This window comes from Mesoplodon densirostris, chromosome 10 (genome assembly GCF_025265405.1).
Source record: "Mesoplodon densirostris isolate mMesDen1 chromosome 10, mMesDen1 primary haplotype, whole genome shotgun sequence".
Lineage (NCBI taxonomy): Eukaryota > Metazoa > Chordata > Mammalia > Artiodactyla > Ziphiidae > Mesoplodon > Mesoplodon densirostris.
In genome coordinates this window covers 31213951-31231830 of record NC_082670.1, presented here as the reverse complement: position 1 = coordinate 31231830, position 17880 = coordinate 31213951, and the positions used below count along the sequence as shown (strand labels likewise).

General features: G+C 39.3%; 1 protein-coding gene across 1 annotated transcript in view; it reads left to right on the top strand.

Moving 5' to 3' along the window:
- The window catches only part of CDC5L (cell division cycle 5 like), a 43702-nt gene that overhangs the window by 9534 nt on the left and 16288 nt on the right, over positions 1-17880 (top strand). Inside the window, exons 6-13 of the mRNA XM_060110411.1 lie at positions 2984-3202; positions 4967-5111; positions 6437-6625; positions 9814-9962; positions 11915-12077; positions 14113-14277; positions 15735-15815; positions 16947-17189. Of these exons, the coding sequence (XP_059966394.1) occupies positions 2984-3202; positions 4967-5111; positions 6437-6625; positions 9814-9962; positions 11915-12077; positions 14113-14277; positions 15735-15815; positions 16947-17189 (1354 nt within the window). The remainder of the gene's footprint in view (positions 1-2983; positions 3203-4966; positions 5112-6436; positions 6626-9813; positions 9963-11914; positions 12078-14112; positions 14278-15734; positions 15816-16946; positions 17190-17880) is intronic.

Genomic DNA, 17880 nt, shown 5'->3' with positions numbered 1-17880 from the left:
TGTCAAAGCTGACATTTGGTTGCTCTCACAGGCAGTTTCTGTTGTCTGCTTATTTTCTGGTGTGGGTTATGCTTTCCTGTTTATTTGCATGTCTCACCTTTCTCTGTTAAGAACTGGACACTTTGGATGATATATTGTAGCAGTTTGGGTACTGTGTTGCCCCCATCCACTCCTTGTTACTGTTGCTTGCTTACTCCTTTAGTGGCTAGCTGGGTTATTTTAGTGAAGTCTATTTTACCCATTCCTCGCCCAGAAATGTGAAGCTTCTGATGTTGCTCCTCATGGGGACACAGTCTTGGGTGTGCCCACAGTTGCTTTGGGATGAGTGGTTTTGACAGGACTTTCTTTGACATCTTCTTCCCTAGCTACACCCAGCTGTTAAACTCTGCTAATTGTCAGCTTATTGCTGTATTGTTTTCAACGATGGCTTGAGGCATAAATTGCTCCACAAAGTGTTCCAATCAAACTTCAGCTCCTTTGAAGGGATAGTTTCTGAGGTCAGTGTTTCATAGTTGTTCTCATCCCAGGAGGGCTTCTCCCACTTTCTGAAAGAGATTGATTCTCTCTGGCAAACTAGTGGGCCTGCAGTTTAGCTGCATCTCCAGAGAATCTGTCAGTTTCTTCACATCTTCACAGTTGCCTTTAACAGCAACTTCCACTGTTTTTGAGAGTGCCCTGAGGCCTGAACATCTCCATATCCTGCTGCAAATGAAGTCAGTTTCTTTGGGGAGAGTTTGGAATTCTTTATTCTATCCAGGAGCGCTGATGTACTTGTCTTTGAGTGACACACCCACTTTAGGAGCTGAGTGTTCAGTGTCGGGGGTGGGGGTAGGCAGCAGCCCCAGGTCCCCTAACCCTGACCTTAGCCCTGACCCTGATCCCACAGGCCCAGGCAAGGATCGTTGGGCTCCAGTATTCTCAGTAGCACTGTGCCCAAGGTAGAGCCCCTGGGCAGAAGAAGGAAGCCCCTCCTTCTCAGTTACTCTTGTCTGAACTTAGCCTCTGCATTGGCTTCCTGGAGGCAGGATGAGAAATGCTGCTGTCCTGCCCCTCCTGGAATGAAAGCCAGGGAGCTGGAGGGGAGAGAGAACCCTGTGTTCTTGGCTGCACCAAGTGTGGAGTGGAGTTTCTGTCTCCCTGAGCTGGGACGGGGGACGAGAAGAGGGAGTGGGTCTTGATTTGAATACTACAGGCTCTCACTTTTCTTATCGAATTTTTGTAGATTTTCTTGAATAAACATTTCTTCATTTGCTGTATCTCCTTCAGGATCCCTTCCAGAGACTTAACTTTTTTTTTTTTTTTAATAATTTTTGTCAGTTTTGCTGGGGAGTGGGTTTGTGAAATTGCTCCTATATACTGTTTTATAATTTGATTTTTCCCCTCTTTAATATTCTGAATAGCTTTTCTAATCATTGAATCATTACATTATAGCATCTTGGGAAAGTACAAAGGAAAAAGTAAAAAATGAAATTCCAACCTCCTATGATTATTACTGTTACTGTTCGGGTGAACATCCTTCACATCTCCCCGTGCACGTATTCATTGATAGATATGCATATAATTTTACATGTTGCTCCATAACATGTAAACTTTGTAACATTGTTTTAAACAGCAGTGTGTCTTGAGCATCTTTCCATGTCAGAGTAGATTTACAGATTTCTTAATATTTATCTATCTGTCTATCTATAGATTTCTTTCTGTTTATCTATCTATTATTTTTGGCTGCGTTGGGTCTTCGTTGCTACACGTGGGCTTTCTCTAGTTGCGGCGAGTGGGGGCTACTCTTCGTTGCGGTGCACGGGTTTCTCATTGCAGTGGCTTCTCTTGTTGCAGAGCACGGGCTCTAGGCGTGCGGGCTTCAGTAGTTGTGGCACGTGGGCTCAGTAGTTGTGGCTCGTAGGCTCTAGAGCTCTGGCTCAGTAGTTGTGGTACACGGGCTTAGTTGCTCTGTGGCATGTGGGATCTTCCCGGGCCAGGGCTCGAACCCGTGTCCCCTGCATTGGCAGGCGGATTCTTAACCACTGTGCCACAAGGTAAGGCCCTACAGATTTCTTAAAGGTTATTTAGATGGCTGTATAATATCCTATCTTATAGCTATGTTATAAATTATTTTAACTAATTTGTTATTGTTGGATGTTTAGGTTGTGTCTGTTTATCTGCTTTTCTGAACAGTGCTTGGTAACCAGTCTTATAGCTAAGGCCTTGTACATGTCCCTATTTAGTTCCTTAGGCTAAAGACTGAAGAGTGAAATTGCTGGGTTAAAAATGTAAAAAAGTTAGGGATATTAATGTGTATTTCCAAATTTTCTTTGGGGAAAGCTATACCACTGTACTTTCTCATTACCATTGTGAGAGACTGTCCACTTTTTGCACCCTTGCCATTAAAACAAAGCAAAAATTGAATGCTGTTGATTAGATATGTAGAAATGGTACTTGATTTAATTTGTGATTCTTTAATTATTAAAGTACACTCTGTTATTTTAGCTATTTGCATTTTTTTCCTTAGTGAACTGTTTATTTCCTTTTGTTCTTCCTTTCCCTTGGGTACATTTTTTTAAAACTTGCTTAGATTCTTTATATCTAACCATTCCTAATACTAAGTGCAAATTTTTTTCCTATTATTTGCTTTTTAATGTTGTTTTATGATTTTTAAAAAATGGTGCTACAGGGATATAAATTTTAAAATTCAAAGCTGTTGACCGTTTTTTTCACCCTTTTTTAAATTTATATTAAGTGAGTATATTCCCATCTAGAGATTGGATGCATATTTACTTATAGTTCCTTCTGGCTTTTCTCTTTGCTCTAGTGTATGTGTGTACCTTTAAATCAAAACTGGAATTGATTTTGGTGAACGGTGGGAGGTGAGGATTTAAATAAATATTTCTTCCCCAAGTCACCGGGTAGTTTTCTTAACTCTGATGGATGATCCATCCTTTGCCAATGGTGTATGATTTTGAAGGTGATTTGCATTCTCTTTCTTCAGGCGTCTTGCTGCCCTCCAAAAGAGAAGAGAACTTCGAGCAGCTGGTATAGAAATTCAGAAGAAAAGAAAAAAGAAGAGAGGAGTTGATTATAACGCTGAAATCCCATTTGAAAAAAAGCCTGCTCTTGGTTTCTATGATACTTCTGAGGAAAACTACCAGGCTCTTGATGCCGATTTCAGAAAGTTAAGACAACAGGATCTTGATGGGGAGCTGAGATCGTAAGTTGCCTTTCTGTTTTTATAAATGGAAAAGTATAGTAGTAATTTTATGGAGGGCCAAGTATTATCCTTGTCAGAGCCAGATATTTCTTAGTTAGCACAATGTGGTTTACATAAATGCTTTTACTTATTTAATGGATTCACCTTTCTGAGAAAACCAGTGACCCTGGCTGTAACGTTTTTGGCACAGAACACTGTTCGAAGCTCTCGAAATGTCAGCGCTTGGCTCTTAGTGAACTGTCTACTCAGGATCACAGTCTTAACATTTACGTACCTTTGGGAAGAGGTTAGTTATTTTACTAATGGCCTGAAGGAATCTGTCAAAATCTGGTCTGCTTCTTCTTAGTTTTTTTTCTAGTGAAAATTTTATCTTGTTTTTCTGGGTTTTTTTGACCGTGCCATGAGGCTTTGCGGGATCTTAGTTCCCTGACCAGGGATCACACCTGGGCCCTGGCAGTGAAAGTGCTGAGTTCTAACCACTGGACCGCCAGGGAATTCCCTCTTGTTTTTCTTAAAATGAAATTAAAAGGAAAAACATTACCGATGCATTTTAAAATCTTTTCACTTATTGGCGATTAGTAGGTATATTTATAAAATGTCTTAGAATACAGAGGATTTTGTTTATTTCTAGGGATTTTTAGAGTTTTTAAATTGTTATATCTGAATGTTGTGGGGAGAACCTTTTAGGATTGTCAAAGATTTTTAGTTTTCTACTCCCCCAGTGGCCTTCCATTTCTGTTGACATGAATTGGTAGTAAACAACAGATGTCAGTCACTGTGAAACGGGATTTTCTTGGATGTACTCCATTGTATTTATTTTTCAAATTAGGACCTTGCTTTAGGTAGCCTCTACAAATAAAGAGATTGAAGAAAAAATAGTCATTTGGAAGGAGTAGACTAGATGGAAGGAGAGGATGACATGCAGAGGGGGAGAAGGCATTCCTGGTCCTTTAAAAGATGGCCTTGAGCCTGGCTTTAGACCTTAACAACTTTCTGGTGTCATTTGTCAGGACTTAAATATCCTTTAAAAAAGTTTATGAATTAAAAAAAATCATAGCAAACAATTGAATAGTTTTAAAGGAAAACTTTAAAACTCACGTTTTAATTCTATTCCCTTCATTTAATTGTTTCCGTTTTTGTGTACTTCATCATTTTCCTATGTGCACACACATATTTTTACATGAACGTAGTCACAATATAGGAGTAGTTTTATGTTTTTCTTTTCATGTTATATGTAACATTTTGCTTATCATAGTCTTTATAGTTACATAGTTTTTGGGTTTTTTTTGTGTGTGTGTGTGGTGCGTGGGCCTCTCACTATCATGGCCTCTCTTGTTGCGGAGCACAGGCTCTGGACGCGCAGGCTCAGCGGCCATGGCTCACGGGCCCAGCCACTCCACAGCATGTGGGATCTTCCCGGACCGGGGCACGAACCCGTGTCCCCTTCATTGGCAGGCGGACTCTCAACCACTGCCACCAGGGGAGCCCTATAGTTACATAGTTTTAATATTTAGTACTTACCTTACTTAGTATATCTTAGTTTCTTAATAATTCTATTGATATTCTAAGTCTGCATTCCTCTTGAGTATAGTGGGTAGGTAATGGTGTAGGGAACAACTTAATGTATATTGTTTTGTCTTTTCATCATAATTTTATTAGGAATGGAATTATTTCGTTCAGAGCATACGACTATTTATATGGCATTTAATGTTGTTGCCTATATGTAACTTTAAAAAATCTGTTCTCCACCTTGATCCATGACAGTGAAAAAGAAGGACGAGATAGAAAAAAAGACAAGCAGCATTTGAAAAGGAAAAAAGAATCTGATTTACCGTCAGCAATTCTTCAAACTAGTGGTGTTTCTGAATTTACTAAAAAGAGAAGCAAACTAGTACTACCTGCCCCTCAGGTAATCTAATAAAAGCAGGTTTTTCATTGTATGAACTCATATGCTTACCATTTATCCAGCAAATGTTTGCGGGCCTATGTGCCAGGTTTTTGCTGAGTGCTTGGTACCTTTAAGAAATATCAGGCCTTGAACTGCTTATATGATGGTTTAGTAAGTAATTGTCAGCTCTTAGCAATTTTTCCGTAGGCTAGGGCTCCAGACCTCTTTTTTTGTAGCTGATAAAGGTGGTATTTGGCCTTGTGGACTTAAGGCCACTTTCTTTTAGGGAATGTTTTGTTGTGTCACACCTCCTTCTCTTTTTGAGACAATAGCTGTGAAAATCAACATGGGGGTTGTGGAGAAGAGAAAATTCATTCAGCTCATCATAGGCTCTGTTCCTTTGAATTATAGTTGGTCAGAAACATGGGGATTTTGAATAAGCTCTTGTTTTGTTTTGACGAGTACAGCTCTGCAGAATTGGACAGTTAAATGGAGCAGAGGGATGGATTTAGGAGGCTTGAACAGCTTCTTTCTGCAAATGAGTGCCCTGGCTGCATCAATACAAAATGCTTGGGCATAAACATAAAATAATTTTGTTAGATGCTGTTATTCATAGTAGTGATATTTCTTTTTTTTTTTTTTTCTGGTACGTGGGCCTCTCACTGCTGTGGCCTCTCCCGTTGCGGAGCACAGGCTCCGGACGCGCAGGCCCAGCAGCCATGGCTCATGGGCCCAGCTGCTCTGCGGCACGTGGGATCCTCCCAGACCGGGGCACGAACCCTCGTCCCCTGCATCGGCAGGCAGACCCCCAACCACTGCGCCACCAAGGAAACCCTAGTGATATTTCTTAAACTGAGATTTTGCCTGTAATTTTTTTTAGTTCTTAGGATATTTAGTTTGGTAAAATTATAAGGATAACGTCTTTTGATTTTCTTAGGGATCTTGTGGCTTTGTGGACTCTGTGATATTTTAATTGGTTTTTAGTACCCACCCTCCCCCCAATTGATAAATGGTTTTGTATAAACACTATTATTTTATGTTCTTGATTTATAAATATTTTGGTTTGAAAGAATTTCAGTATGGAAATACTGAAAAGGAATTTCAGTATTTGCAGCTTGATTCTATGTCACATATGGAATTCCGCACCACCCCCCCACATTAAATAGAGAAGACTTTTAAAAACTTCATTATGGAAATTTTCAAACCCACAAGAAGTAAAGAGAGTGCTACAACGAGCCCCTGTGTACTCATCACACAGCTTCAGCAATTCGTCTTCTGGAATGTGGAAGTTTTAAGCTGTGTTATTCTTGGTTAAAATATTGCTACTGTGATAACTGTGTCTTTAGATTTCAGATGCAGAACTCCAGGAAGTTGTAAAAGTAGGCCAAGCAAGTGAAATTGCACGTCAAACTGCTGAGGAATCTGGCATAACAAACTCGGCTTCCAGTACTCTCTTGTCTGAGTACAATGTCACCAACAACAGCATCGCTCTGAGAACACCACGAACGCCAGCTTCCCAGGACAGAATTCTGCAGGTAGGCTGCCATGTGGTAGAGTGAGCCTTTCACTTTGTTTATTGTCCTTAAAAGTATTATAAAGGAGAACACTGAATGGTTTGGTTTTGTGTGTTTTAGGGTAAGCAGTTTGAAACAGTCCTGAATGCATAGCTGCTAGAGATTTCTGTAGTAGGGAAGCTAAATCCTGTCAGTAAAGCATAGCATTTAAAAATTTCACATTGCCTAACAGTCCTGGAAAAAAAATCAAACACGTGTAGTCAGTAATTTTTAAAACTTCCTTGGATTCTGTACTTAGCTTGGCATAGACTGCCTTCAGTACTATTTCCATCTCTCTCCTTAGCACATAGGGTGTACAGCTCTGTGTGTTCTTTAGGGTGTCTGCATGCCAGAGAATAGACAAACCTAACAGAATACTACTGAGCCTTTTAGCACTCTTACATCTCAATTTTCTAATAGTCAAATATAATTTTAAGGTACTGATTCAGGAGTCAAATAGTCCTGCAAGACTTTGTAAGAATAACAGTGCCCCTCATTGCTTGTTCTCTAGAGGCACCAGTGATAGCTCTTTGTTTTTACCACCTTACTACTAAGACACTTGTTACATTTTGGTTTTATTTTCAGTTTTAGGCATTTTTCCACCAAGGATTTGAACATCTGGCTCTCTCACACCTTCTGCCTCTACTGTGCATACACACTCTTTCCATTTTCCCATCTTCCATTATAGTTAATCATAATTTTGGTTAGCTCCATATTTATGGTTTACCTTATGACTACATAAACTGCATTCATTCACTACGTAAACTGTGGGTTAAACTGCACTTGACCCACAAAATGCCTTATAATTACTCTACTGTACAGTATTTTGTTTTTCTTTGAATTAACATTTGTTTTATTTAGTTGCTAAATTTTCTGATTACTTAGCACAAATTCAGTTCTGGACTTTATACTAACTGTAAATCTCCTGTAATCTGGTCACATTTTAGGTATTCTTACCTTTTTCAACTCTTGAAGTCGTTCCCAGAACTTCTGAATGTTCTAGTCTGGACTGATTACTCTTTAGATCTTGTTACAGCTTGTTCTCTTGCTTTCCCTTCACTGTCACCCTAGAAAGTCCCTTGGGTCTCCTCTTTCTTGGCTCCCATGTCTCTGGCTTTTTTGGTTGACTCCCTTGTTGGTGAAGTGTATCTGTCAGTAGCTTTCTGAGGAAGGTTTCATGGGAGATGGAATTTTTAAGACCTTGAATATCTGTAAATTACTGTCCTACACTCTTATCTGATTGATAGTACACCAGGGTATAGAATTCCAGATTGAAAGGGTTTTTGTTCACAGTTTTGAAGGCAGTGCTCCAGTGTCTTCTGGCTTTCATTGTTGCTATTGATACGTCCTGTGCCATTCAGGTTGTTAATAGGAAACCTGGTTTTTTCTTTCTCTGGAAGCTTATATGATCTTCTCTTTTTCACATGTGTGTTTCTTGATGTGGGTCTATTTTTAACCACTGTGCTAGGTACTTGGTGGGTCTTTCAATTCTGTAGACTCATGGCCTTCAATTCTGGGAAGTTATTTTGAAAATTAAAAAATTTCCTCCCTTTCATTAATTTATTTTGCTACTTATTACTCTCTGGTTTTCTGTCTTAATTGACTTTGATTTCATTGCTAGGAGATTTTCTGAATTTTATCTTTTTAAAAAATTTCTACTGTCATATTTTTAATTTCTAAGAGCTCTTTTTTAAATGTGTTCAATTTTTTTTTTTTTTTTTTTTTTTTTTTTTTTTTTTGCGGTACGCGGGCCTCTCATTGTTGTGGCCTCTCCCGTTGCGGAGCCCAGGCTCTGGACGCACAGGCTCAGCGGCCATGGCTCACGGGCCTAGCCGCTCTGCGGCATGTGGGATCTTCCCAGACCGGGGCACGAACCCGTGTCCCCTGCATCGGCAGGTGGACTCTCAACCACTGCGCCACCAGGGAAGCCCATTAAATGTGTTCAATTTTTAAATGTCTCATTTAATTAATATCTTTTTATTCCTCTGAGACTATTAATGATGGTTTTGCTTTGTTTTTATAAGTTTTCTTTTCCCTGCACAGTCTTTTTTTTTTTTTTTTTTGCGGTACACGGGCCTCTCACTCTTGTGGCCTCTCCCGTTGCGGAGCACAGGCTCCAGATGCGCAGGCTCAGCAGTTGTGGCTCACGGGCCCAGTTGCTCCGCAGCATGTGGGCTGAGCCCGGACCAGGGCTCGAACCCGTGTCATCTGCACTGGCAGGCAGACTCTCAACCACTGAGCCACCAGGGAAGCCCCTCAGATATCTTTTGATCTTGTTCTTTGCCTATATTTAGGGAATAAGTGTAGGGCAGTTAAAAACTGACTAGACACTCCTTGGGTGTGGGTAGGACCCCTTGACTCCAGACTTTCCTGTGGGCTGAACTGGCTGGGATGTTTTATTGGGGAGATTTCTTTTTAAATTGTTTTACTTTTAAAATGTATTTATTTATTTATTGAAGTATAGCTGACTTACAATATTGAATAAGTTTCAGGTGTACAACATAGTGATTTGATATTTTTATAGATTATACTCCATATAAAGTTGCTGTAAAATATTGGCTATATTCCCTGTGCTATACATTACATCCCTATAACTTATTTATTAGGGAATTCTTATTTATTTATTTATGGCTGTGTTGGGTCTTTGTTGCTGCGCGTGGGCTTTCTCTAGTTGCAGTGAGTGGGGGGCTACTCTTCATTGCGGTGCGCAGGCTTCTCATTGCGGTGGCTTCTCTTGTTGTGGAGCATGGGCTCTAGGCACGCGGGCTTCAGTGGTTGTGGCACGTGGGCTCAGTAGTTGTGGCTCGCGGGCTCTAGGGTGCAGGCTCAGTAGTTGTGGCGCATGGGCTTAGTTGCTCCGCGGCATGTGGGATCTTCCAGGGCCAGGGCTCAAACCCCTGTCCCCTGCATTGGCAGGCAGATTCTTAACCACTGCACTACCAGGGAAGCCCTATTCCAGAACTTCTGACACGCTAATGTTAGGTTGACAGAAGGAATTGAAGTATTGAATTCTGCCACAGCTCAGTATTCATTTTCTCTCTTGGTTTTCATTGAGAAAAATGTCTAAGAATTCTGCCTGTTTCAAGATTTGTGTAGTAGGACCAGAAGAGAGGAATTTGCTCTCCTGTCTAAACTGTTAAAACATGCTTCTTTACCTTCTTGTTAATCAGGAAGCCCAAAACCTCATGGCTCTGACCAACGTGGACACCCCATTAAAAGGTGGACTTAACACCCCTTTGCACGAGAGCGACTTCTCAGGTGTGACTCCACAGCGGCAGGTTGTACAGACTCCAAACACAGTTCTTTCTACCCCATTCAGGTATTGTAAATAAATAACTGTTTTCTGCTTTAGAAAAACTTGAATCTGAGGACTTGGCAACATGTTTGTTTTAGGAATGCTGACAGAGAATGGAAATAAGTGTTTAACTTGCTTTTTGATTTCTCCTCATTCATAGTAGCAAATAACATTATAGTATCCAGGAAATAGTCAAATACCAAATGGAGCTTCCTTTTTTTTTCAGGGTTTCTGGTGCTATCACCTTGTTTCTGAATACTTTTAATCTGATTTAAAAGAGCAGATCAATCCATTGTTAATGATGATTTGGCGAATTTTATAAAAATTCTAAGCCTTTTTATGTATGTATTACTGTTGCTTTCCCCCCAACATTTTATTATGAAAATTTCTAACATTCAGAGTGGTTGAAAGAATGGTAAAGCAAGCATCCATATACTCAACACCCAATTCTCCAGTTAATATTTTACAGTGTTTGCTTTAATCACATATCCGTCCATCAGTCTATCTTATTTTTAATACATTTCCAAGTACTTGTAGGTATTAGTCCATTTCACCCTAAACACTTCCTCATTGTGTATATCATTAACTAGAGTTCAGAGTTCAGTATTTGTTTATACTTCTTTTGTTTTAAGCTACTGTTTTTAAAGAAGAATTTTTAAGATACAAACATTATAGAAGCAATTTGTATTAAAATGGAATTTGAGCTTTTAAGGTTAGAAATATTTAGGGTTTACTTTTAATTTTAAAATATGTCCTCCTGCTGGTTGTTAAGTATATGAAGACTGTTACAATTGCACATGACAGCAGGATCAAGAAACATTGGCACCCAAAACCTTATATAATATTTAATTGCAAGGCTTGCAAGAGAGCCTAATCCCTCTTTCCCCATTTCTCAAATAGACTGTAAGCTCATTGTGGGCAGGGACCATGTCTTATATGGTAACACCTCACCTCACCTCTGGAAACAGCTCTCTGGCAGCACCACCTGTCTGGAACACAGCCAAGATACAGGAAGTAATCAACCAAAGGAAAAAAAAAAAAAGGCTTTGAACAATTAAACTCTAAGGTGCAAAGTCTATGGCTTTTATTCCTAAGAGAGTTTCTTAGACCTAATCAGAGCTATTCATATTTAGATGTGATTCTAAAAGCCTGGTGTTTGGTTTCCAAACAAAATGTAGAGGGAGGAAGTACTTCAAGTATGCACATCTATGATGATGATGATGTGATAACCAACAGCTACAGGCAGGGAGGAGACAAATGATAAGTTGAAGATACTGAACTCAAAAGGAGTCATTTGGGATCTTGAGTGTGGTGGCCAACCTCTCTGCCCACTGTGTGTTCTCAGCCACCCTGATGTGTCAAGAAAAGGTTGTGGGACTTCCCTGGTGGCACAGTGGTTAAGAATCTGCCTGCCAGTGCAGGGGACATGGATTCGATCTCTGGTCCAGGAAGATCCCACAAGCCGCAGAGCATCTAAGCCCGTGCGCCACAACTACTGAGCCTGCGCTCTAGAGCCCACGAGCCACAACTACTGAGCCCACGTGCCAGAACTACTGAAGCCTGCATGCCTAGAGCCCGTGCTGTACAACAGGAGAAGCCACCGCGACTAGAGGAAGCTCGCGCACAGCAACGAAGACCCAATGCAACCAAAAATAAATAAAAATAAATAAATTTATTTAAAAAAAGGTTGAAAAATGTTTGGTGGACCTAGTTATTAATAAGGTAAGAAAATATCAGATGTAATGACTTTATTTGAAGTCATTAAAATAAATATACTGTGTGTAAATACTGAGTTAGCTGAACCAAACCTTTATTTTAACCTAGAGGTCTAACTAAAAGCCAGGTAGGGAGATGGAATTTCTGGAATCTTTATTTCTTTTCTGTTTTCCTTGTAAAATAATTTATGTGAAAAACATTTGAAAGCACGATCCAAATAAAATTGGCACTTTCATTAATTGGAATTTCTGTCTTTCTAGAACTCCTTCTCATGGATCTGAAGGGCTGACTCCCCGGAGTGGGACAACTCCCAAACCAGTTATTAACTCCACCCCGGGTAGAACGCCTCTTCGAGACAAGTTAAACATTAATCCCGAGGATGGAATGGCAGACTTCAGTGATCCCTCTTATGTGAAGCAGATGGTACATGTCAATTCTGTTTTAGTATTCTTTAAAAAAAGTTAAAAAAAAATATTTCATGGGTACCAAATTAAAATTTTTCCCCTTGTCAGTGCATATCGCATATACCTTAAGATTCTTGTACACCTGCGGACACCAGAAAAGGAACATGATTTGTAGGGTTTGAGAAGGGAAATCTTAGGGTCTTATTGCTTACTTTTTCTTATTCTTAATGTATTTTTCAGTAATGATTATGCTGATAGTAATGCCTCTTATATCTTTTGTGATTTTTAATTTTTATCATTTACTAATTAATACTTTACCTTCTTGAATGGTACATTTAATTTTTTTTCCTAGTTCTGTAAAATGTTTTGAGTTTCGAATGCCTCATAAATTAGATTTTGAACATTGATTCCTCTGTTTTCATTACACTTTTAGAAGGACAGTCTAGATCTCAAAGCCATGTTAATTTGATGTTTGTTGCTAACCTTAGTGAAGTTTTCTTTTGTATGTTTTGCAAGGTGATGTAGAAAGCTAATTATACAAGTTATAGTTTTGTTTCTGCTCGTTATTGCTTTTATTATGTCACTGTTGAGCCTTCTTATTTATGCCACAGAAGATCATGGTGAGATTTTTTTTAAAAATGAGTTCCAATGATGGTCTGCTTCTGGTTTACAGATTAATTCTACCTTCATGTATAGATTTGGTTAGTAGAGAATTTTTTTTAGTGCCCAAATTGATATCAGGTAATGCCAACTCTGAGTGGCTACATAAGAATTAAACAGATGAAGAATCTAATGTGTGCAAAGCACGGATCTGGACACTTCAGGGAATCTAAAGTTGAGTAAAGATGTCCTTTGCCTTCAAGAAGTTTATGCTCTGGAGAGATTGGCAGTACTAAACCAAGTCCAAAAATAATTGTAATATATGAATAAAATAAGCCCTTTGAGGAAAACCAGCATGCCTTGGCTGGCCAGAGAAATAATCACATTTGTTGGGTGGGTACTAGGAAAACCTTCATTGAGGAGGTATGCTCAGAGGAGGGTTGGGGGCTGTCCCAGATGGAGGCCATTAACATGAGTGAACCTGGAGCACGTTTGCGTCATAGCAGCTGATCTGGTCCTTCCACCTAGCATACGTGTAATGGAGCAGTGGGGAATGAGAGAAGTGAGCTGAGGATGGACTGGGGAAAACTTGGGTACCAGGCACTTTCTCTTGGGAAGTATGAACTGTTTTCTTTGGCTTGCATATTATCTAGTATTTGCATGGAAAAGAAGCACACACACAAATTCAGGCATTTTTCCGGTTAGGTTTTATTAGTCCAAGGACAAATTTACCTCCGAACTTGTTCTTTTCATTTGCTGTTAAATTTCAGAAATCCTTAAATGGAAATCCTAAAGGACTTTTTTTTTTTTTTTTTTTGCCCCTTCAGAGATAATTCTCAAACCTTCTGTTAGATTATCCCAGAGTAAATTTGTTGACTGCAAAACAAAGTTTATGAGTGGTCTTTTTTTTTGTTTTAAAGGTTTCTTTTTTTTTTTCATAAATTTATTTATTTAATTTATTTATTTTGGCTGCGTTGGGTCTTCGTTACTGCACGCAGGCTTTTCTCTTAGTTGCGGTTAGCAGGGGCTACTCTTCGTTGTGGTGCGTGGGCTTCTCATTGCAGTGGCTTCTGTTGTTGCAGAGCACAGGCTCTAGGCGCACGGGTTTCAGTAGCTGTGGCTTGTGGGCTCTAGAGCGCAGGCTCAGTAGTTGCGGCACACGGACTTAGTTGCTGTGTGGCATGTGGGATCTTCCCAGACCAGGGCTCGAACCCGTGTCCCCTGCATTGGCAGGCGGATTCTTAACCACTGCACCACCAGGGAAGCCCTGTGGTTGGTCTTAAGGTAGGGAAGAAATGGCGATAGAAATTAAATGAAATCTTGTTTCAACTCTGAAGTTAGGGGTCATTTTTCTAGAATTAAAATTAGGCTAATTACTTTTTAGAAACTCTTACACAATATTAGTTGCATATTTTGATGTGTATGAATTGAGAAGGACCAATTTTTTTCTACAGGAAAGAGAATCTCGTGAACACCTCCGTTTAGGGTTGTTGGGCCTTCCTGCCCCTAAGAATGACTTTGAAATTGTTCTACCAGAAAATGCCGAGAAGGAACTGGAAGACCGTGAAATAGATGATACTTACATTGAAGATGCTGCTGATGTGGATGCACGGAAGCAGGTGGGTGATGACTATTACATGTCTCAAGATCTCTACTTAAAAGTTTTTTCAGTGTTAAAAAAAATTACACTGAAGAAAATTACTTACATCATTAATAATATTCACTCACATAGTTCATAATATACTTAGAATATCTTGATAGGTATTCTTAAAATGTATAATTATATGGATAGCCATTTAAATATCCTCTGTCAAATTCATTATGCTTCTTTAAAATACATATAAGTAGTCTTTTAGACATTGCTTTCACTCTAGCCAAGAAAAGATGTTATTATCAGTCATAAAAACAAGTACATCTTGGATTGGTTGAGTAAATGGTTTTTCGTCAGTGTAAACTAATAAAAATGTGGCTTTGGATATGTAGCGTGCGTCAGAATAAAATTAGTAACACCTTGTACTAATATATCTTCTAGTTATTTACTTTCTCATTTGTGCATAACAACCAGGTGATGTAAGTAGGATAGGTGGTGTCAGCTTCGTTTTAGAAATGAGGAAACAGGCTCAGGTGAATTAAGTTAACTTTCTCAGGTCTTGTGGCTGGAAACTGGTGAAACTTGAACTAAAACTGAGATCATGTGACCCACTTCAGGCATTCTTGCTGCAGTCCATTTCAGGATGGTTTTAGAAATTGAATAATTTCCCGGGGTTGGAGTGAGAATGGCATCAATGGAAATCGTTTTAGAGGGAAACCACATGAATGTGCTTTTTGGTGGGGAATAGATGATAATACTTTATGTGTTTAGTTCTCTTAGCTATTTTGAGTTACATCTACTCTCAGAACTGGTTTGAAGTTCTAATGTGTTAACCCACATTATTCATAATTTAAGAATCAGGAAACAGCACATTCATTGGCTGGCTTTTTTTTTTTTTTTTTTTTTTTTGTGGTACGCGGGCCTCTCACTGTTGTGGCCTCTCCCATTGCGGAGCACAGGCTCCGGACGCGCAGGCTCAGCGGCCATGGCTCACGGGCCCAGCTGCTCCGCGGCATGTGGGATCTTCCCAGACCGGGGCACGAACCCATGTCCCCTGCATCGGCAGGCGGATTCTCAACCACTGCGCCACCAGGGAAGCCCTGGCTGGCTTTTAAAATTAAAAATCAGTAGCTTTTGAGGTGGAAGGGAAAGGTTGTGTTGCAGGAGGGATAATTGGAAGCATCCCCTCTACATTTAGGATTTGATTTAGACAAGAAAAGAATGATTATCTGATGGAGGGAGCCATGTAAATCTGGAGAATGCTCCTGGTAGACGTTGGAAGTTCTTAGTTTCTACTGTAACAGGAGAATGAATAGGCTGATTAATTTTAGTGGCCTTATATTGCCTTTCTACAAACTTAACACAGATTCCCACAGCTTTAGCTCTTGAACATACACATTCTTATAGACTAAAGTGTTTTCAGCTTTACTGAAATGTGTCAAATACTGTATAACTGCAAAAATGGTTTTTAAAATAATTTTTTAGGCCATACGAGATGCAGAGCGTGTAAAGGAAATGAAACGAATGCACAAAGCTGTCCAGAAAGATCTGCCAAGACCATCAGAAGTAAGTATTAGAATTTCTGGCTTTGGAAGTTTTAAGTTTCTTTTTATGTGATTGATTTTTTTATATTATAAAGTCTATAAAATGACATTTCATCTACTTTCTGGAATATAGTAAAGCAGTTCCCAGATCCAATCTTTGAAATGCTTCACTGGTACAAATACGAATTTTAAAAATAAATTGATTGATTGATTGATTGATTGGCTGCATTGGGTCTTCGCTGCTGCACGGGGGCTTTCTCTAGCTGCAGCTAGCGGGGGCTACTCTTCGTTGTGCGCCGGCTTCTCATTTTAGTGGCTTCTCTTGTTGCGGAGCATGGGCTCTAGGTGCACGGGCTTCAGTAGTTGTGGCTTGCAGGCTCTAGAGCACAGGCTCAGGAGTTGTGCATGGGCTTAGTTGCTCTGTGGCCTGTGGGATCTCCCTGGACCAGGGCTCAAACCCGTGTCCCCTACATTGGCAGGCGGATTCTTAACCACTGAGCCACCAGGGAAGTCCCCAAATAAGAATTTTGAAGAAAAAAAGAAAATAATTTCTTTTGAAAATGTAAAACTGCTTTAGGCATACATCGGAGATATTGCAGGTTTGGTTCCAGGCCACTGTTGTAAAGAGAATGTCACGCAATAAAGCGAGTCACACGAATTGCTTGGTTTCCTTGTGCATGTAAAAGTTATGTTTACACTAAACTGTAGTCTCTTGAGTGTGTAGTAGTAGTATGTCTTAAAAAAAAAAAGTACGTAACTTAATTAAAAACTACTTGATAGCTAAAAAATGCTAATTATCATCTAAGTTTCTGAGCCTGAGTCGTAATCTTCTTCCAGTAGTAACATTAAAGATCACAGCTCACCATAACAAATAGAATAGTAATGAAAAAGTTTGAAATATTGCAAGAATTACCAGAATGTGACACAGACACAAAGTGAGCAAATGCTGTTAGAAAAATGGTGCCAAAAGACTTGTTCAACACAGGGTTGCCACAGACTTACAGTTTGTAAAAAAACATACTACCTGCAAATCATAGTAAAGTGAAGCCCAGTAAAATAAGGTATGCCTGTATTTAATTCATGCTAGTAGAACTAATAACATTAGTATGTTACAGTGACATGTTTAATAATTGTACTTGTTTTAAAATTTTAGGTAAATGAAACTATTCTAAGACCCTTAAATGTAGAACCACCTCTGACAGATTTACAGAAAAGTGAAGAACTAATCAAAAAAGAAATGATCACAATGCTTCATTATGACCTTCTACATCACCCTTATGAACCATCTGGAAATAAAAAAGGAAAAACTATAGGATTTGGTACCAATAATGCAGAGCACATTGCCTATCTGGAACATAACACTTACGAAAAGTTTTCCAAAGAAGAGCTGAAAAAGGTATCATTGAATATTTCTGTCTCAAGATTTAAGTATTTGTTAGATACCATGTATCATGGACAAACATTAACATTTTCCCTTATTGATGTTCATAAGCAATTGAAATATATGTTTAAGAGACAAATATTCATATTAAGTGTTATGCAAAGGACATGCCACCCCCCCCCCCACCCCTTCCCATGTTCAGTGGCAGGCCTTTATCAGATAAACACTGGCTTTGATGGCACGGTGTTCTTGTCTCATGGGTGTATGCCTGATTGATAGTTGCTACAGTTGCTATTTTCTGTGTTTAACTCTGCTGTATCTGAATAGGGTGGAATGCCTTTAGTACTTAAACCTCACTTATTTAGAATACTATGAAAAAAAGAATATATTAAAAATATTTACAGATTAAATCTTTCACCTATTCACAGAAAGGAAATATTCACTGAGTTCATTCCCCTGACATGATTGCCCCCTACCCTTTTGGATAAGGAAATAAAGAAATGTTTTCTTCTCTAAAGTCTGTCCGGCCTCTTCCTCCATATGCATTTTATTCTTTCTGCTTTGACAGAGCAAAGCTGTGATTTTGACTAGAACTCTGTACAGTGGCATAAGATAATAGAGTTAGTTTCATGGTTGGAAGCAGAGTGGTCATTAGCTTAAAAGTCTTTTTTCTTTAGTCTTTCGCCCTGAGGGGCAGTGATGGACT